Here is a 21,871-nt window from a genome sequence, read left to right on the forward strand (position 1 = left end):
AAAAGGTTTTTTTAAATATTTATATACATAAAATATACTTTTCAAAACGTCTTGATCAGACAAGTAATATTTACCATAATTTCTAACATAGCAAATATGACCCTATTTTGGGGGGCTCCTTCTACACTTTGGGGTCAAGGCTACAAGTGGCCTTTGTTTCTGCCTTAACATCATAACGACTCACAGAGATGTAAATGTCTAAATGTGGTGATAAAATGAGTCTAGGACAGGATTACATTAACTAATATACTTGGAAGTAGGAAATGTTAATATTTCCTAAGACAATAATATGTCCCTAGATAACTTGTCCTTTTCAGTGATAGAGTGAACATCTGGATATAACATACTGAGATGTTCGAGTGACCATCTTCAGATTTTGTATCTTGATTATAAATATATCCTTCATCCTGACCTTGGACATTGAGCAAATCCATGTCTGTGTGCTTTGTGCAACTGTGCATGTGGGATGTGCGAGCATGCAAATGTGTATGTGTGCGTCCCTAGCAGTTTGCAAAAAAAGAAAAATAATAAAGAGAATGGTAGTGGACAGAAATCGTTCTAGTTTTGATAAGTTACTCAAATAACCTGGAGCAAAGAAGAGTCATTAGAGGAGTTATCGGAAGGCAGGGTGGAGGTCTGTGCCAGAGCAAGGGTCGGGGGCCGAGGCATTGAACCCCGGTTCAGCGGTTTGCACCGGAATTCCACTATGCGTTCACTCGTTCTTTTACAACCGAAAGTTCACCTTCTCTAGTCTTGATTTTGCCTTTTGCGGGGAGGGGTCAGAAGGCGCCTGAGATGCCCACTCCCCCTTCTATCCGGGTGCTCGTGGTATGCCGGACATTGCGCACACAGGCGCGTTGGTTCCCGAATCCACCCGGAGTGGCTCCCGGCAACCACTGGGGTAGACTCACGGAAGCCTGCACATCCTGGCCTCCGGGGTCCAGAGCAGACTCCATGAGGGCAGCATCCTGGGTTGCCCCAGAGGTGGCAGGGACTCTTGGGGGAACAGTGTCGCCATCACACTGGGCTGTTCGCCCTGCTTGGTAGGGGAAGGAGGGAGATACTTTTTTTGCAGCCCCGCATGGGTTTTCTCCCACATCAGGATCGCACTCTGGATTCCTGAGGGCCAGAGGCTAAGTTTTAAGGCCACTGGCTCAAGGAAGTCGCGGCCTAGACTCTGTAAGGATCTCTATTTAGGGATAGTGGGTCGCCGGTGACCGTCTCTTCCTTTCTGGGGCTTTTCTCCTTATATTGGCAAAGCGGATGGTACGATTAGTCTCTGAGCTTCAAGAAATTCATTTAAAATTTCCCATGATAGAGGCGAACGCAAATTCTCAGAACACGTGGGAGGCACCTGAGGTTCCGGTTCACGGTTCACGCCTCCGGCTACAGGGCGCATGGGGGATTGGCAGGCAGGGTCGCGGGGAGGGTGCAAAGCCGGGTCCCTGGGCCCGGGCGGGGGAGTGAAGGAGCAGCGTTCAGGCTCCAACCTAGGTTCAAAGATTAGAAAAACAGGTGTTACGTCGTCATGCTAATTCACTCTCTCGGTAAACGCGGCTCAGACAGTTGTGTGCTGAGGACTTAGCGAGAGGCCGTCACCTCGTGGTCGTGCATTCACTTTGTTTATTAAACGACATCTACTCGTCTCGTTGACAACTGAGCTTCGCTGGGACATTGGAACAGCCCGCCCAGCCCCCCAGGACGTCCGCTTTAAGCGTGAAGACTTCCTTACTCATTTTGCCCATCTTGCTTCTGAAGGCAAAATTACTGCATTTCTTCTTCTGGAAACCCAGCATTACCTGACTCCCCCCCGCCCCCACTCCCCGGAAGTTCCTGCTGTGGGCACAGGTTTCAGACCCCTGAGAGGCACTTCCAAACTGGCATGTTGTTTTAAGTAGAGATAGGGTTAGAGTAACCGCAGACTTGACTGAAATCCTCTCTAGAACACAGTCAATAGAAAACCTCCTCTTAACCCTGAGTGTCATTGCTTTGCCTGGCAGCTATATCTGACCTGGTTGGAGGGGAGAGGAGGGTCAAGAAAGTTTATTTCCCTCTCCACACGCACTCTCCACCCCCGACTTTACATGTAGTAGCCAACTTGACCTTATCTGATCTTTCTGGAATCTTGTGTGTAAGTGAGCCACAGTGCATCTCTCGCTATCTTCTAGCCATGTTTGTTAAAAGTGCATCACTGGGTGGTTGAAAGCCGCCCAGAACCAGGTCTGTAAGTGGCTACAGTCACTGGGGAAATGACTCCTCCTGGATTGGAGTCCATTAGCCGGATTCCAGTTTTGAAAGACGTACAAAATCTCCGTGCTTCTTTCTTTTTCTTTCTATCCAAAAAGTTCACCTCCTCCAGCCAGGTGTTGCCCAGATGTGTAAATACCACCAGAAAGCTCCTGTTGTCCTTCTACGAGGATCTCACTGCCATCGGGCAGCAAGGAGGTGGCAGATGTCTGTATTTTTGAACAAACACTCTTAAAGTTGTTCTGAATATCAGCAGAATGGCACACACCCCTCTTCAAAGTATTTATTTTCTCAATGGCAATTAGCGCCACAAACGAGAGGATGAGTGCCCAGTCACTGGTGTTCTCACTGATTTTTATGACAGATGAAACAACTCCCCCCAAACGCACCTCCGGGAGCCGAATCTGGTCACAGGCAGTACCCAAACCAAGCCGGGAATCGAGTCTGTAGGATGTGATTGGTGAGCACAACAATTGTTTTGGGACAATTTGAGTTTTTCTCTATGCTATCTGTTGTGTTTTCTCAGATGAGAGAAAGAGAAGGCGTTTCAAATTAGAGGGTCTCTAAGAGATAATTACTCAGGGAGAGTCCTGGTGAGCGTTTGTTTAACCAGCTCCTATTAGGGAATTGTGAGCTCCTATTAGGGAACTGTGAGCATCGTTAAGTTCATTCATGCAGACTGTATCCTTTCTGTAAGGAATAGTCATGTTGGACTTTTGTTTCCTGAAACAAAACCCGGCAAAGAGTTGGCTAATGTTTAAGATAACGGACTGTTGTGATATGTATCTCTATATATCAATCATTCTATTTTGCCCTGAAATGTAACGTGTTCCCCTAGTGTCCCCCTCGCTTCTCCCCACAGGAAAACTCCCTGATCGAGCTTTCCACAGTGAAAAAAATCAGCCCCCAAACCCAAACCGTTTAGAAAAAGGCGCACTTCTTTGGGATTAATTTAAAGACAGTCATTGTATTTATTTCCTCTGGCAATGAATTCCGTGTCTTCATGGTTTCACAGAAAGAGAAAATAAAGCACAAAACCGGCCTAGCGCATGCCGTCGGAACCCGACTGCCAGCGGGTTGGGTCTTTGGGCCAACCCTGCCTCCTCCGCGGGTAGAACTAACCAGCCGGTCCGACCTCCGCTGCCTCCGGACGTCCCCGGCTCTTCTGGGCCGCCGCGCTGGACTGAGCGCTTAACCACCCGACCCCAGGCAGCCCGAGGAACGCGGGTCGCACACGATGTCGGGAAGGCCCAGGAGGCCGCGAGCAGCGGCGGCAACCGGACAGCGCCGACCCCGCACCCGGGGCTCATTAGGAGCCCAGCGGCGGAGCGGATAGTAAGATCCAGACCCCGGAGCCTGGACGCGCGGAGGGCGGCGCGGGGCCGACTCGTGTCACTCATCCCTGTTGGCCAATGAGCGCCTCGCCCCTGGCCAGGCCAGGCCAATGGGAGGCTAGAAGGCTTTTGAGTGGCATTGAGGGAGGGCGGGAGAGAGGCGGCCCGGGAGTGAAGTTGAAGCTAAACCCTTAAGCTATAAAGAAGTTACGGGGGACAGTTTTCGGCTTCCAATTAGGAATAATAGTGAACTGGCTTCGTAGCAACTACGGAGGACCAGGATTCTAAAATCACCTCACTCTTCCCAAAGCTTGCATCCTCCTTTTTCTGCCACGCACCGCTCCTCCAATTCATGATCCAGAAAAGGGAGCCGGGAATGCTCTGCTCCTCTCTGCCGGTGGGAAGCGGAGAGGCCGGCAGAGCCGCTGGGTTGGACGGTAGGCATGAGTACAATTAAGAGATGGGCGCCCCCGAACCCTCTGCCGCCTGTGGGGACTGAAGGTAGGTGAAGCAGAAGACATCCCGCGCCCTACCAGCAACCCTGGAGCTCCGCGGCGGTGTGGGAGAGGCCGCGGCGCTTCCCACCCCCGGGGCGCCTGCGAGGGGCTGTCGCGACCGCGCCACCTGTTAACCTGGCGCTGCCGGACCCCGCTTGTTGCCGCCCCTGCTGGGCAGCCAGAGCGCTGGGTCGCCTTGGGAGTCCCGAGGGACTTGGTGTGTAAGTGTCACTTTTTGAGGAATCCCTCAGACTTAAGGCCCAAGTTAAAGAGGTAGCCAAGGTCCACATCTGCCAAGGTCGGGAGCTGAAAGGCCCCCGCCGCGCCGTGGAGGAATTCTGAATTGTAGAAACCTGCTTTCATGGGACATGCACCCAACCTGGGCGCGGGCTCGGGGACCTGCAGCGGAAAGTCTCTTGCGGGTCTTCAAAAATATGCATTTTGTTGTTTGGGCAACTTCCCAGGGGTCTGGAGGATGTGGCTGGCATGGGTCAGGGAATGCCAGCATTATTTGCAGGGGGCCGTCTCGCTGCCGATTTATCCGGTTCTTTAAAAACAAACCCAAAACGCCTGGCTAGGCACGCTGAGTCCCTTTCCGGCCGTGTTTTTGGAATTGGGACAAGTGTGTGAGTGGTTGTGGAGCCGCGGATCTCTTATGCTCTGATGTTGTTGTCTTCACAGGGCCTTGAAAGAGTTGTCTGGAGTTCCTGCTCTTCCCAAAGGGGCTCGGAGATACCTTAAATGCCGCGAGACTGAAGAACAAACGTCGGGGATTATTATGTCGATTTTCCGAGGACCAGCGTTCGCAGCTCGGAGTAAAAGAAAAGGCTGGCTCCTCAGGGGTCCCACCGGCATTTGATACCCCGAGGACCCCCAGGATTGCCCAAATTCCGTGGATCAGCAACTTTCCTATACTGCATCCCGCATTTTCAAAGAAAATATTTTCCGTTCACCCCCGCTGGTCTTTTACTGCCATTAATACACTGTTCTTGGTGCAAATACTTCAGCCTCTTTATTCAAAGTATGTTTTATGTTTTTGCCAAATATGATCTCTAATTGAAAGTTTATTTTTTGTTTTGGATGAATCTGCGGAGTTTACATTGTAAGAAGAAAGGGGGAACAAGACACAATGAAAGAAAAGTCCAAAAATGCTGCCCGGACTAGGAGGGAGAAGGAAAACAGTGAATTTTATGAACTGGCTAAATTACTGCCTTTGCCTTCGGCTATCACCTCGCAGCTGGACAAAGCATCCATAATCAGACTCACGACCAGCTATCTCAAAATGAGAGTCGTGTTCCCAGAAGGTAAGTGACTTTGACCAGATGGAATTTCAAATGCAGAAGGGGCAGGGGATTTGCCAGGCAATGAGCCGAAACCAGTGACCAGAGAAATGCATACATATTTACATATATATTCTGCAAAGGGAAGTTTAGCTCAGCTACTTCACTAAGGTCCTCACTGAACTCAGAATTTCTGTCGCTTTTTCGAGGCTCCCTCTACTTCCCCATCAATACTTTCTCTTCAGTCCATCAGATATGTTTGGTTGGGAAGCAGCCCAACAGTCCTTTTGTCAACACTTCAGAGACTAGGCTCAATTGAAAGTACTACTAATCCAAACATGACTTTCTTTTTTACTCCTCTTGTTAGAATTTTGTCCAGTAAAAAGCCAGAGCACTGCCAAATTCTGTATTTTTTGCCAGGTGTAGATAGACCCATGTACCTGGAGCTAGATATGCCAGATAATAATTTCTCTATATGTCTAAAATTTTGCAAATGGGTAACATGCATATTTGTGAACAAGTATGCCTGGATTTACTCAGGTTCTTAAATAAATTCTAAGCAAATTTATTCTGAGTTTTCAAGACATTCGCAGATTCTGGAATAACTCTGGAGCTTGATGATTTGCAACTGTGGGCTTGGTGTTATCTGTAAGATAATAGGCTAGTCCTAAAATACATAAGATTGAATTAAGATGGCTCGCCCGCTTAGAAAATATCTTCTGGGTGTCAGGTTGGCAAATGGATTCTGAGAAAATTGTCTAATAAGGCCTAGAAGTTAGAATAGCTGAGCTGTTCACATGGTTTAAAACTCGTATTTAGATTATCAAGATTCACTGTGTGAGGACAGTGCAGCTTTCATAGAACAGTGTCCTGTATAAAACCATTTATACTTATTAGAAAAGGACACTTTTCCATTTGCCCATCTTTTCCTTTACTTGCATTCAAATAATACAAACATATTTTTTAAAATATATATTGGATATGTCTTTGCTGGGAGAAGGGGATTCAGAAATGTAAAAGAGGGATTACTAAACAAGCAAACAAAAATCCAAAAGAAAGAATTCTGTTTATTTACAAATGAGAACTTCTGATTTGACCCCTGGAGGTGTTTGCTGTTGTTGATTTTAGATGTTTGGGGTTTGTGGTTTTCCATTAAATGAATGGATGGGCAGGAAACAGTCATTATTGGGTTTGCAGTTTCACTTTGCTTGATCATGACATTAAAGTTATTATCTAAGTCAAAAAGCCTGCAAAACATGCTCAAAACCAAAGGAAAACTTTCAAATTATAGTTCAGTTCTACCTTCAAACTACAAGTGATGTTTTAGTCGTTCCCTCCTAAAGCAGTTCCTTGAACAGTTCTTCTCTGACCCTGGAAACCGCGGGGAAAAAAGAAATGAAAGTCTAAAGTACCTGAAAAGTAAATGAATAAATAAATAAATAAATAAATAATTTAAAAAGAAGAAGAAAAAGAAGAAGAAGGGGAACTTATATACCCAAAACCACACTTCCCATTCACACTGTACTATGAATTGTTGATGGGATAATTACCATTATACCACACTGCCTTCTATTTAAAAAAGAGATCTCGTTGTTGTCTTTTATACTGTCAGCGCCTACTTTATAAAAATGAAGCTATTGCGAACTCCGCTGGCCGCACTGTTCCTAACAGGATTATTAGCAGTGATTTGTCAGCCCCTGCGGTCTCAGTGGGCTCCCTTTCTGCGTGATTTCCAGCCGGTCTCGTCAATTATCTGTGCCGATGTCGCTCGCTGTTTGATCAGAAGCAGCATATGGTGCTGCTTGTGGGGCTGCGAGTAATCGCGGGAGGAGAATAGCAAGGCGGCGTTCTGGGGCGGGCACCGAGCCGGCCGGGAGAGCCCGGGGAGTCGCCCGGCCAGGGACGCTAGTCGGCTTGGTGCAGACCCGGGGCAGGCGCAGCTGGGAGGATATCGGGCTGTTTTCTGCTGTTGTTCGTGTTTTTGTTTTTAAAAGAGCAAGCCTTTTTGCTTAATTAAGTGCTAACTCTACATATTGTAAGTCGCGTTATAAATAAATAGGAACAAAAAGTAAACTCTCACAGCCAACCTCTCGTTATTTTTAAAGAGAGCGCCAATGAAGGCTTCCGCTGGAGTCCTCTTGGTGGCCAGGATGGTCCCCTCTGGCTACTTTAACAGCCACTGTGCTTTCTGCAGCCCCCTCACCTTCCCCCGCCCCCAGCCCCGGACCCCTCCTTTCTCTCCCTTCTGTGGGTGAGTGTGAGTTTATGGGGTGGAGGAGGTGGACGATGTGTGAACTCTGGGCACATCATTTGTTTCTCCAGCTACTGTTGAGCTCATAACTCACCCTCAGCTTCCACCCAGCGAGCTAGACAGGGTCATCAGAACAGCTGGCTTCTAGGGATGAGGTTTTAATTTTGACGGTGGACAAACTTCAAAAACCCAAAACCCAAACACAGCTCTTGAGAATATTAAACAACAACAACAACAACAACAACAACAACAACAACACAACAGCTTTCAAAGCAATAAAATAGTCACAATCGCAAGACCAGGCACAACCTGTAGGGGGTGCCAAATTTAGGTTCAGTGTTCACTGAAGGCAGAGAGTGGACAAGATTGGGGTCCAAGGCAGTTGGGGTAACTGATCACTTTATATGGATGTAATCTTTTCTAGTGGTGTTAAATGGAATTTGTTGGAAGATGAAATTCATCTTTACATCTATCTTGAAGCCATCCTAGTACATAGTAGGTCCTCAACAGAATTTTAAGGATGAGATTAAGATAGGTATAAATGTCTTATCACAGGTAATATATGAATTTTGTAAGTTATATAATCTAAATAATTATTAATCTGGTGACATAGCTGTAGGTATAAAACTGCTGTAAAACTTCAGTTTTGTTCATATACTATTTCATCGCTAATACACTGTAATGCCAAAAGTCTATAAGTTAAATTAACAAAAATCATTTCATAATTATATTTGAAAGAATAAATATCCTTAAATACACCTTAAATACAGCTAATTCCCTTCCCTTTTCATTTGCCGAATACACTTTTTTGTTTTCCTCCCAAGTCTAGTAGCTTCCGTGTCTGGGGGCAAGTTTCAGCTTTTATTTGCCTGAGTAGATGAAGTTAAACTGTTTAGATGAAAATGCGGGAGTGGGAGAACAGAGAAATGGGATATGGGTACCTGAAATAATTAAGAATAAAGCATTAGGTTGGAGATTTCAGAGAAAAAGAAAATTAGGAAAGATAACTGAGAAATCACTAACACTTCATATCTCCCAATTAGTGACATATTATATTCCAAAGTAGCCTTGTGAAGAAAAAATCGAGGCACATGGAAATGTACCAATTTTTGGTATTATCAAAGCCAGAGGGACAGGATCTAAAAAATAGCATGACTTCATTTGTGTGCAAAATACGACAAATTCAACTACAAAGAGATATATATTTGTTATCCAGCTATAAAGCAGTTTTGGCTGGGTGTGTAGTGGCTTTCATAATAAACTTTGAAAGGATCAGATATATTTTCTAATCTATAGCTATTCAAAATCTTGGTAACATCACATTGCCATTTCATTGACAAGATGTCTTGGAAAAATAAAAATAATCAGAGAGTTGAAATTAGTAACTACTCAGGAAAGATCGTCTCTACAACAGACAAGGGTGATTAAACAAACTTCCGCAGACGGTTTCTATAATTTTCACCTGAAGACTGAAATTCTTAATGGCGTTTTATATATATATATAAATATATATATATATATATTTTGAGACAGAGAACTGAAAAAGAAAAGGAGGCCCCATTTCCCACGTGGGTCGGTGATTTAAGGCTGTTTTTCTTGCTTCTTGGGGAAATGATTGAGCATTAGGTTTCCATGTTTATTTTCTTACAGAAGTTTTTCTCATTTAAAGGCCTTTAAGCACAGTTTACGCTCCGTGCTGGTTTTCTGTGTTTAATTCCAGTTTTGATGTTGACTTAAAATGTGGAGTGCAGAACTAAACTCCGTGCAGAGCATTTGCAAGGCGGATTTATGTGCTAGAAATTGTAGATCAGATCAATAAAAAAGGATACTTTTTTCTTTTAAGGGAGGGATCACTAATAAAAACAATAACAACAAAAACAGGTATTATAAGCTATTGTGGGATGCTTTCAAGCAGGGTGCAATCACTCATCTAATGATAAAACAGGGCTGAATTTCTAAAGGACAAATCTAATTTCTAGGGGAGTTGTTGTCCAGTTCTAAGAAATGTTGGCAGCTTCCAGCTTTTACAGACCCAAATGTGGACACAGAATGAGAGCCCATAGATTCTCACCGCATTTCTCCGTACCACCAGGTATTTCTCAGGAAAATGAGGCTTTGCTAACATCTTTGCTAACATCTAATGATTTTAATGGGCCACCCATTGCCAGTCTCTGATCCGTGAAATTTTAAAATTTTGTGTGGAGGAAGGGGAACCTCAATTATTTAGGGATGGTCCTGCTACTCTGAAAGTGCTAAAACAGTGTCCACGGCAGAGTAAACTTCCTTCCGCAGGCAGCCCCACCAATAGGCGGTTCCTGCGCCTTGTCACTCGGCCTCGCGGCTCAGGGCCGCTCAGGGCCGACAGGGGACAATTAGGTCCAGGCCCCCGTCGCGCCTCCCGCACCGTCCAAAGCACGCAGTCAGCCAGGTCTGCGCGGTGTGTCCCATCCTCTGTCTGCGGTGGCCCCAGCCAAGGGCCTACCTCGTGGTCTCAGCACAGTCTCCTCACTCCCCAGGCCGGCCCAGGTGCCACCCCCTGCCCGGATCAGAGGTCCCGCTGGAGCAGGTGTGTGCAGCAGCCCCTCATGCCGTCCCGGCCACTGCCCCCGAAGGGCAAGCAGTCGTCTAAATCTTAGGTCCAGATCCAGTCTGTTTGGGCAGTTCCCGGGAAGGCGGGTTAGGTGCTATCGTCCGAGTCCCTGCGCCAAGTAGAACCGAAGTGGATTCGCCTGCGACTTTCGGCTTGGCCACGCCAGCGCAGGCCTCTAGAGAGGTGGCATCGCCAAAGCTGGGCCGCATTCGAAGACACGGAGTCCCAGGGTGACATCGATTGACGTTTTTCGGCCGTCACGCAGGACTGTCTCGTGAACCCTGCATGAATTTCGCCCCCAGTTTTAGTCTGGCCGAACCCCGCCCTTCTTGGGTTTCTGCAGTCTTTTGGCGGCTGACTCCAATTCGGGCAGTCAGGTTGGCCCGCAGGCTCTATCCCTATGGGAAGCCCAAATTCCGGGGCTGGAGCTCCGCGAAGGCGCAGAGAGAGAGAGAGAGAGAGAGAGAGAGAGAGAGAGAGAGAGAGAGAGAGAGTCAGCGCTGTGACCTTAGGCCTCCACCCCACATTTACAGTAACATTAGTGGATTCCCTGGGCTCGGCCGCGGTGTCTCTGAACCGGGATCGGCAGGCAGGAGAGATCAGGGCACTGCCGAGTGCAGGCACACACTGTGGGGTCCAGGCTGCTGCGTGCAACAAGACCTGGCCCGGCGCGCTAGCCGATGCCCTCAGGTCAACCACACAGGCCCCTTGGCCGTAGAGGGCCGCAGGCAGAGGAGGGCAGCAGCGCCAGAGGTGGGGTCGGGTGCGCCTTGGTTCGTGAAGCGGCCTCCTGCCAGTGACTGCTCCAGGAGCTTGGTTCGGGCTGGTAGCACCCATTTGTAGTCACTTTTTTTCTCCAAAGAGCCCGGCCGCGGAGGCGCCCGGAGGCTAAACACAAAGGCCACTCAACGCCTCAGCCCGGGGAAGACTTGGACAGTACTCATTTAGCGACGATGCGCAGGCCCGGAAGGATACATGGGATTTGGGGTTTTCAGGATTACCCCCCACCCCCGGACGAGACTCTCCTACACACTCTCAAGGGACACTCAGTTGGTTGAGACAAGTTGTTCAGGACCCGCAGTGGCCTCAGCCTCGGAGGGCTTTCCCCTCCTCAGTCACCAAGTCGTGGTCAGGTCATGAAACAGCGCCTCCGTCCACCCTCCTCCATTGCCTAAAATGCACCTCAATTAGTTGAGGAGGTGAAGGTTCCCGGGAAGGACTGCAAGGAGGATACATTTCTATTGAGATGTAGCGTTTATTTATTAAAATAAAGAAAAATTTAAAAAAAAACAGAACACACTCTTCTCTTCCTCCTTTTCCTGTCTGAGTGAAGGCGGTGATGATGCCGGGTCTGTAATCTATATTTTGTCAAGGGTATGAAATTCATTCCGAAGGAAAAGCTCTATCAATTTATTTTTGCTGCTTGCAATAACACAGCTGGATGATGCTTTGAGCTCACGCTAGACTGGGGCTCATCATTCATTCGCCAAGAACGGGCCTAAATGGTGCCTGTGGGATTAGGTCAATTTTAGTGGATCTACTTCGCCTCATTTGGTTACTAATTGGTTTCTTGTTTTATAAATCGAAATCTCATTTTCAGGAAATTACAAAACCCGTGCAGTCAGTCCATTGAGGTAATCCTTGGGTCAGGGGGTATTTAAATGGAAATGGCTCAACCGAGAACGGAGGGTAAAGCAACAGTGAAACTTGCCTGGGTTTGACAGGAAATGTGAGCTAGCCCTTTAGATCCATAATAGATACATCCCTTCTAATGCTACTTATGTAAATATGATAAACCAGACTTTAAGGGAAGAGGGGGGCCTGGGAGAAGCAAAATTTATCAGCTAAGGTTAATGTGGCATATCTTGGAAATCTTCCAAAATAGATTCTGTTTTCCTTTGTCTTCGGCCACTTTAGCTGAGGAAAATCCTTTTGTCTAAAACCCGATTTAGTTATCGCCTCCCTCACAGAGCTCCTTTTCTCCTTTGCAAAACCCCGTTCCCTCGGCCTCACCGAATTACAAGAGAATCTTTAGATCTTGTTCCCACTGTAATCCCGCCGCAAAGGGAGCTGGTTTCCTCCTCATTTTAAACAGACAATCAAAGGATTTGCGAATTTTCTGCGGTAGGTCAAGTGCAGAAACGAAATCTCAGCTTACCCCCTCGCCAACTGAAATTGGGTTTGCCAGAGCGCGTCAACGAAGGCAGGAGGCGAGGGGGTCCACGGAGGAGGTCTCTACCCCACTTCGAGACTTTAGGGAGGGGGGACCCCTTACTGGGACTTGGGGAGGTTCCCTCGATATTAGATCGGGAAAGCCCGGCAGGTAGACGAGAGTAGCCAGTCCTTTATAAAACATTAACCCAGACACAATCGTGAGATTTCTACGGGTAACAGAAAGAGAAGGCAAACCTCCGGGAAAGCAAAAGGTTCCTTAAAAGGTGGCGGGGGTGGGGCAGGAGAGGGGAAGAAGGCTCCTGTTAACCTGTGCCGGACGGGTTGTTTATTAACCAGTGGGGAAGTCTTATTTTCCCTTGTAGGCGCATACTAATGAGGCCGAAACCCGAAACAACAAACAGCCTAGGCTGGCACCGGGAGTTCAGAACGAGTATTTATCCCGAGCCCAGCCTGGGGGGATTTTCAGATCATTCTGGTTGGGAGGCCGCTTCGGGTATCTTACAGCCGCTCTGGGAGACCCTCAAAACGTTAGTTTGAAGACGTTTTGTTGGCCTTCAGCGCAGGCTTCGTACCCTTCCGGGAGCCGCGCGAGACCTGCTCCCAGTCACAGCGCAGTCTCCGCCCGCTGTGGGCTCGCCCGAGTGCCCCGGCCCTTAGTCCCCGCCAAGCTTTGGGGTTTAAGGCCTCCGTAGGCCCCAGAGAGCCCAAGGGCCAGGGTCGCCGGCGTCCTCGGCTTTCCCGACAGGGTCCTTTCTCCTTTCCCCCGTGTGGCCTCCGCAGCCAATCCCTCCTGCCACTCCTTCTGAGTGGGTATGTCTGAGCCGGGATTTAAAAAGAAAAGAGCAGGTCGTGATAGAAACGAAGAATAGGTTGGCTGAAACGGGAAGAGCGATAAATGTGAAAAGGCGAAGGGGTGTGTACAGGTGGCTGTGGCGGGGGCCCTCCCAGAACGGTCCAGGAGGACCCCAGGGACCAGGGCAGTGGAGTCACTCCGGGGAGGAAAACTGGGGCGGGCTAGAGTCGGGAGGAGTTGACCGGGAGCCAGAGAGGTAGAGGAGTCCCGAGTGCGGGCGGGGAGCATCAGTGTTTGCAGAGTGGTGGGGAAATCGTTAGATTTATTTAGATGTGCAAACACCCAGAAAGACCGGATTTGAGTTTAAGGGGCGCTCACGGTTCCTCATTACCAAGGCTTTGATCGCTTGCTTAGGAAGCAGCTCCTAGCCAACACCTTTTAAAAATCCAACTCCATGTTTTATTTTGAAAGATCTGCCCCCAACCTCATATTACAAGGCCAGTGTTCATCATTGTGTACTTCTTGGTGATTTGCTCCTTAACGCAGTAAATCACCTTTCTGAGGGGTAGGGTGTGGGAGGTCATGTTAAACTTTGTTTAATGGTGTAAGAATAAAAGGATGTAACTACCTAGTTAAAATAATTTTAGCAGCAGCACTATTAAAAAGATAACACCCATAAATAGCTTAACACAGGCCTTCAAAAGTTTTTTTTTTTTTTTTTTTTGCCTTTTTTTTTTTCTTTCCACAAAAGGGTACTCTAGCATACTCCATATTAAATTTTTAAAAATCGGCCACAAGAGTCCTGAGCGTTTTATTTTTTTAGGCATCACCAGAGAAAGTTTGCAGCAAAGACTCCAAGGATCTTAACGGGGAAACACCAAGGAGAGAAAGAGATGGTCTTTGTTAATAGAATACAGTGCCCGGAACGTAGAAAAGTTGAATGAGTCTCAATTCGAGAAGAGAACGAAAATACTACAAAAAGGTTGTTAGCACCCCAAAGTAACTGACTTCAGAAAAAGCCCATGCCGGTTTTAGTGGTAGGGGGGTGGGTAGGGGGCATGAGTTGTGTGTAAGGCAGAGGGCTAGGAGGGGAAAGGAATAGGAAGATGGGTTGATCAGTGATGCTGGTAGACTTCAGGCTGGAAATCATCCGCCAGGGAACTAATTTTTCCGAAGGGAATTAAAGCCAGAGGCCAAGGGGAGGAGAGTGGCTAGAAGCCCCGCAGCCAATCAGAAAGCCCTCCCAGGGACCGGTTGGACCTGGCCGGTTGTCTCAGGTCGCTGTGGGCTGGCAGTGGCTTTCGCTGGGTGTTGGGACAAGCTCGGCCCCGGCAAAAGGATGACGATGAAAACTTTGGGCGAGAAGCAGAGTGCCCTTACCCCCGCAAACACACTAGTGAACCTACACGAAAGTTATCGGTGGGGTGCAGTGTTGGAGGCTTTTTCCGAACCTGAGCCACTTGGAGTCCTGCCAGGGGGCCCTTGGCCTGGGCCTAGCTCTCCCTGAGAAACCAGGTCTAATTTAGAAGACGAAATCTAACCTCTGCTGAGAAACTGAGAGGACGGACTGAAATGTACACTCTCCCATCTTCCGCTGTCCACATTGAGAGGGATCCCGTATGGTATCCAGTCAAAAGGCTGGTGTTCGCTCGGTAATACAGTCGCGGGACTTGGTCCCAAACTGCCTGCCAGGTCCGGGTTCAGTGGCTACAGGATGTTTCTGTGTCTCCACAGGGCTTGGCGAGGCGTGGGGCCACTCGAGTCGGACCAGCCCCCTGGACAACGTTGGCCGAGAACTGGGCTCCCATCTGCTCCAGGTACAGGTGCAGGTCTTCCGGCGGCACATAAGCTTTGAGGGTCTGAGTGTCTGGCCCTGAGTTGGGCTTTTAGTTTCTCAGAAAAACAAAATAAAACCGAACAAACAAAAACGAAACAAAACAAAAAACAGGGATCTGGATTGCACGGGGCCCTCTCAGAGCCCAATAGCTGCTGCAAAGTAAAATTTTAGCTTTTGCAGATGATACCTCAAGAGGTTGAGAGGGAGGCAAAGTAGACAAGTGAGAAGTTGGGTTTGGAAGGTAGCCCAACGAGGCCCCATCAGAGCATCCTAACCGAGGGAGGGGGCACCATTTGTCTCCATCGGGCTGAGGGAACTGGAACACCCCAGATCAGGCAGAAGAGGCAAGGTCACAGAACCATCCGAATCGAAGAATTTCCAAAGGAAATAACAGGAATCTGTTTTTTCTCTCAGTGCTTTAAGCCCACACCTTTCCAATTCAGCTACATCTGCAACTGGTTTTATCTCCCTGTAGTGCCCAGGTTCCCTCTTTTCTTCCTATTCCCCTTCATTTCAAGCCAGCCCAGGCTGCGTGCAGGACTTTGCTTAAGCACATACACACCACCAGATAATGAGTCTAACCAATGCTAGGCTCCCATTACCTTGTGGTTTGTAATGCTCACAGTTTTAAATTGCTCTTTGCCTACTTAAGTCACAGAACAAATATTTTAAATTGCAAAACCCCAGTGGCATTTTTAGATTTTGCATTTGTCCCAACCCTGCAACATCATCATTATTATTATTCAAGCCCACTGGGAGCTACTTCCCCCAGGGGCCTTGAACCTAAGCAGCATTTGGGGAAACTAAGCAAGTTTTCCCTGTGGGCTGGCATGGGTAGCATCTCTTGACAGGAGCTCCTTTTCCTACCACTACCCTATACCTTTCTCCTTCCAAGACACCAAGGAGATTTTAGTTTCGTGGGACAAAGAAAGGGCTTGGGCAAGCATTCTCTCACTGACCTGGCCTTCACACCTTTGAATTTATCTAGAAAGGCACTTAACTCTTAGACATCTTCTATCAGATTTCTCTATGTCCTTCCCCCAATATTTTCATATTCCCAACTAATTTTCCTCAGAAACATAAACAAGAAAACAAAATCCAAACTGTCCTTGACACTTTCTAGCTCTTGCCAATTTATTTCCTCTTCTTCACCCCACATTTCTGGCAGGACTGACTTACATTCCCAATTTCAATGCCCCCCCCCCATTCACTCCCACATCCCTGCAGTTTGACATCTCTCCCACCCATCATGCTCTTCACTGGCTTCACCACATTTTGAATTAGATGCTCATCTCTTATCCTAACAGAGCTCGCTCATTCCACAAATTTAGGGGGGGCAGTTGCAGGCCAGACTGAAAGCCCTGCTCTCATGGAGTTCACATTCTAAGGAGAGCAGTTTTACAAGCCCACATAGGTACACTGTGTAGTGTACCAAGTGGTATAGGTACACTGTGTAGTGTACCAAGTGGTATAGGTGCCATGGAGAAAAATAAAGAGGAGAGGAAGAAAGAGTAGTGCCTTTTAAAATAAAAGATGGTTGTAGAGGGCCTCACTGAGAAGGTGACATTCGGACTAAGACCTGAAGGAGGTGATACTGATTATTTAACATTGTCTCCTTTCCTCAGTTTCTAAAATAGCACTATTTCCCAGATTCTTCTCTCTCTTTCTCCCTGCTCCCTTTTGATTTCGCCGCCACTGGTTGGCCTGCAAATTCTGTAATTTCCCCAAGGGTTTAGCTCTATTTCTCCTGTCACAGCTTCAAGGCCACCCAGGTAATCTCACCCAACACCAGCCTCTCAACTCCTTTCTCCACATGAAAACAACTGGTTTCTCTAGTCTAGATTCTCCTCCTGAACTCCAGATTTTTGTTTCCTACTGCAAACTGGACACATCTAAATGGAAATCTGCATACACTTGAAGTTTAGCATCTCCAAAACAAGGATGCATTATCTCCCTCACCTAGAATTCTACTCATACAAAATCTCACTAAATCTTGGTTACTGATGCCACCTTCTGCTTAGTGCCTTCACTGAAACCTTGAAGTAAACCTCTCTCTGCCACCAATGAAGTCCATATCCAGAAACATCTTTGAATTAGATTCTCGCCTTTCTATATTCCCCTTCTGACTGCCCCATTTCAGGCTTGACCATCTCTGCTGCAGCTGCCTTCTCTGATCTCCTCTTTCCCTCCGCTTCCTCTTCAGATCACTGTCTTCATTCTGCCAAACAAAATACAATTAAACAAATGCCACATCTAAGCATGCTCTTCTTCTGCTTAGAAACCTCTGTTAGACCTCTAGTGCTTACAGAGCAACTCTGGGTTTCTCAAGTTGACATTTCAAGCTCCAAAATCTATTGCAGGTGTAGCTCCTTTGCCGTCTCTGGTTCACCAAATTCATCACCTCAGAATACACTAGGTTGGTCCTATCCCCAGACCCAGCAGACTTTGCCCCTTCATTCCTTCTGCCTAGAATGCTCTTTCTCTCTTCTCCAGTCCAAGCTTCTGTTCAAGGTTCTGCTCAAACATCAGCTCCTCTAAGGCCTGATTGTCCCCCAGGCCTCTGGTCACTCAGGCTCTGGGCTGCCTGCCTATTCAGCATTGTCTGTTCAGCTGTGTCGTCATTATATCCGTCTTCAGGCCAGTTGCCCCTGATGGACTTCCTGCTCCTTGAGAGCAGGGTCTGACTCATCTTGTCTCTGCCTGGACTAAGGCCTTATTCACAAAGATAGAGACCATGAAAATCTTAAGACTTTCCTTCATGGAGAGCCTGTCAGTTTGATGTATCAGTGTAAACTTACACACACATACACCCTATGGCACTACTCTATGGACTTGCTCCTTGTTAAACCTCTCATCTCCTAAACGCCGCCTCTCTTGGACTCTTTCCAGAGTCACTGGCCAGCTTTCTTCTGCCTACAAACTTTAGACTGCCAGCCCTTCCATATTGACCCACCAATGCCTACTACACGACTAGTCCCAAACCCTGCTATTACTCATTATAGAATATGTAGGCTGTGATTCCCCCCGCCCCAGAACTGTGTGTGTGTGTGTGTGTGTGTGTGTGTGTGTGAGAGAGAGAGAGAGAGAGAGAGAGAGACAGAGACAGTGTGTGTGTGTGTTATGGATGTATTTTCTTTGTTCATTTCAGTGGATCCTGAGTCTTACAGGGCATTAGCCTTGTCCACCAATTACTCTGGATCTTTCCCATTGGGCTGCATGCCCCAGATGTTTACAAATTTAGAATGAACAAAAAGGGTTCATGTGGCTAGTTTTCTATGCCCTGTTTCCTGCCAGACCTGCTCTACTCCATCTCTCTACACTTTGGGCTGAGAGTCACTAACTTCTGTCCTCCTGCTCCCATTTCTCCAGATGGGCCAGAGGGCTCTCTATTCTCTCTGTTTCTGCCTCCCCAGACCCTGGATGGCTTCATCTTCGTGGTAGCCCCAGATGGGAAGATCATGTACATCTCAGAGACAGCCTCAGTCCACTTGGGTCTTTCTCAGGTAGGTGAGTGGTTCACATATCCCACCTGCAGTGTTTACAGCCAGAGCTGGGAGCAGGGGTAGCGAGTGGGTTGGGGATTGGGTGTACTTCTCTAAACCTGGAGCTGCACATCTCACAGCTGGCAGGAAGACTCTTAAATGGGTCTGAGTCTCTCCATTTCTCCACTTCCCTTCTCCTTTACCTTCCACCCTAGGCCCAAACAATGGCTAATTTTTTGAGTCCCTGTGGTAAGCCAGAAAACATGAGAGGAGGTTACATACTTATTTCATGATATCTTTATCAGAACTTTGCCGGGGTGCTGCTGCTGCTGTTGCTACTACTACTATTACTGCTATTATTATCATCATCATTGTTACTGCTATTTTTATTATTATATAGACAAGGAAGCTGAATCTTAGATAGGCTGCAATAGGTAGCAAGAAGCAGAGCTGGCATTAGAACTCAGGGCCGAATCCAGAATTCTGGCTGCTGTCCTCATGGTCCTGCAGCTCCCCTGGCCTAATCTTTCAGTCCCTTCACCGGGCATTCCACCGCCACGGGGGCGGCGACATCCTCCTCTTTACAGGTAGAGCTGACCGGAAACAGCATTTATGAATACATTCACCCGGCAGACCACGACGAGATGACGGCGGTGCTCACCGCCCATCAGCCCTACCACTCTCACTTCGTGCAGGGTAAGGTAGACATGTGCCTGCGACGCTCAGGCCCATCGCGGTCCGCTTGTGATTTTTCCCCAATTAGTCGTGGCAGAGACGCTTGCCGTCCCACGCCGCCGGTATCACACGTCCTGAGCTTCCCTCCATTCCTCTCTCCCAGAGTATGAGATCGAGCGCTCCTTCTTCCTGAGAATGAAGTGCGTCTTGGCCAAGCGTAACGCCGGCCTCACCTGTGGCGGCTACAAGGTGCGTGGCTGGAAGATTCGCTCCGGGTGGAGTCAGAGGCGGCAAGAAGCGAGGCGCGTGCGGGTGGGAGGAATGTCCCCACCCATAGGACTACCCGCGAGGGCGCCCCCAGCTTGCGTCGAGGAGCCGCAGGCCAGGACTCTCCACGAGGGCCACAGAACTTTGTGAACACCTGGGGACTATGCTTAAAGACAAAGTCTAACTGGGTGCCAATATTGGATGGCCGCGGTGGCTATGAACTTGTGACCCGTAGAGATGGGCCTTAAGGGTTCGTAAGGCCTCTGAAGGGGCGGGTAACTTTGGTGGATCCCTAAGAGTTTATGCGTAGCGTTACATAAGAGGTTAGAAACCAGAGCTTTAGTTCGAAGCTATGGGTCTCACTTTGAATGTCGTTGAACGTCATTAGCAGGTGTCAGGGCCCTACTTCGCTATTCGGATGCGTTAGGGTTGGTGGGGCCAGGCCTCTACATTTTTTATGAGCTCCCAGGTGAGTTCAGTGTGGCTGTGCAGTCACTTTCTTAAGACATCTTAGAGCACCAATAACTGGATTCCTTAGTGCATGGGCGTGGTCAGCACAGCGTTTATGGCTGAGTCGAGTTTCAACATGTTTCAGCCCCTTCTTCACCTTTTGGGGGCTCTTCCTCACTGTGGCTGAGTCTCCTTCCCTCTCCCTCTGCCTCAGGTCATCCACTGCAGCGGCTACTTGAAGATCCGCCAGTACAGCCTGGACATGTCCCCCTTCGATGGCTGCTACCAAAACGTGGGCCTGGTGGCCGTGGGCCACTCGCTGCCTCCCAGCGCCGTCACGGAGATCAAGCTACACAGCAATATGTTTATGTTTCGCGCCAGCCTGGACATGAAGCTCATCTTTCTGGACTCCAGGTGGGTGGGCAGGGCCGGAAAGGGCTTCCCTTAGCCTGAGGGCGGCCCTGCTTAGTGACTGAAAGCTTTCCGTTTATCCTATGAGCCCATTTTGCAGATGAGGCGACTGAACCGTCCCTGGAAAGTGAGGGCGGACAGCTAGGTCTCAGAGGGCTGTCGAGGGTGTGTTTTGAGGGGTATCCCTGCACCCCCACCTGCACTCATCCTGCAGGGATTGCTCTCCTCAGGGTGGCGGAGCTGACGGGGTACGAACCTCAGGACCTGATTGAGAAGACCCTGTACCACCATGTGCACGGCTGCGACACCTTCCACCTGCGCTGCGCGCACCATTTGCGTAAGGCGCCACCCTGCCCCGTACCCAGGCAAACTTGGCGCTTCCCCTGGTTAGGGGGTGGGGGAGCCACGATTTAAGGGGACAGGTGGGAGCCCAGGGAGGTTGGTGGTGGTGTGTGAGGCCTCCTGAGGGGCTGCTCTAACACTGGGCCCACCTAATTCTCTAACATCCGCGGGCCGCTAATACAGGCGGAAGAAGCATTTCTGGGAGAAATCCGTCCCCCGCCCCCCGCGAAGGTATATTATTCTCCTATTGGTATTTTTTTCCCATCTGCGAACCACACTAAAGATGAACAAAAACCAAGGCTGGAACTCACTTGCGTTGACTCGCCTGGCTTTTGATACAGCTTTGCTTTGAGCGTAATCTCCCGGGCAGGGAACGTGAGCGCCAGAGTTTAGCTGCCCAGAGCTTTACTTCCATAGTTAGAAAAGCAAATCTGGAGGAAACCCCCAGCTATAAGTGTTCCCCTCTTTGCTAACGGTGAAGACATCTGACCACCCCGGTATCATCCCTATAAGGGTGACCGGAGGGCTCGATGCAATATAACAAGACAATCAATTCTTTTGGGAATTTGCCTGTCCTCTCCCTTTCCTGCCTGGTGAGGTTATTAGGACCCACAGGGGGCCCTCAATTCTCACTACCAGGGATTGCATTTGGGACTAGTCCCGAGCAGGCTAGTTCACCACCATCTGCCTCCTGTCTCTCCGTCAGTGCTGGTGAAGGGACAGGTGACCACCAAGTACTACAGGTTCCTGGCGAAACACGGAGGCTGGGTATGGGTGCAGAGCTACGCGACCATCGTGCACAACAGCCGCTCCTCCAGGCCACACTGTATCGTCAGCGTCAACTATGTCCTCACGTGAGTGCAAGACTGAGACCCCTTCACCCACTCCAGGCGACCCTGCTCTCTGCGAGAGTGCGGGGTGGCGGCGCAGCCGGGTTAGACAAGGCTCGGGCCACTGGGAATGCCGTTTTGACCCTCGAGTGCTGGCTGCGCCAAGAGGAGGCAGGTCGAACACTTTCATCTTTTTGAAGAGGCTTTCTTCGTTATATTCTAGAGAAAGATTTAGGAGTTTTTCCATCACAGTCCATATTTGCTTTCTTCTCTTTCTTTTTCTCTCTTAACCTTTTAAGCGAACTCTGCATTAAATAAAACTTAATGCGGCAGAAAGAAAAAGAGAGAGAGAGGAAAGGATCCGACGTACGGAGGCATTTATCGTTAAACAGGACATCTGTTTCATTTTT

At 48.5% G+C, this 21,871-nt stretch overlaps 1 protein-coding gene across 1 annotated transcript in view; it reads left to right on the plus strand.

The window, feature by feature from the left end:
* Positions 1–3,711: 3,711 nt before the first annotated feature.
* Positions 3,712–21,871, plus strand: part of SIM1 (SIM bHLH transcription factor 1) — a 78,488-nt gene continuing 60,328 nt past the window's right edge. The window contains exons 1-9 of the mRNA XM_015136983.3: positions 3,712–4,082; positions 4,760–5,382; positions 14,902–14,984; positions 18,418–18,507; positions 19,074–19,182; positions 19,325–19,410; positions 20,093–20,292; positions 20,520–20,626; positions 21,338–21,485. Of these exons, the coding sequence (XP_014992469.1) occupies positions 5,208–5,382; positions 14,902–14,984; positions 18,418–18,507; positions 19,074–19,182; positions 19,325–19,410; positions 20,093–20,292; positions 20,520–20,626; positions 21,338–21,485 (998 nt within the window). The 5' untranslated portion in view covers positions 3,712–4,082; positions 4,760–5,207. The remainder of the gene's footprint in view (positions 4,083–4,759; positions 5,383–14,901; positions 14,985–18,417; positions 18,508–19,073; positions 19,183–19,324; positions 19,411–20,092; positions 20,293–20,519; positions 20,627–21,337; positions 21,486–21,871) is intronic.

This window comes from Macaca mulatta, chromosome 4, assembly GCF_049350105.2.
Source record: "Macaca mulatta isolate MMU2019108-1 chromosome 4, T2T-MMU8v2.0, whole genome shotgun sequence".
Lineage (NCBI taxonomy): Eukaryota > Metazoa > Chordata > Mammalia > Primates > Cercopithecidae > Macaca > Macaca mulatta.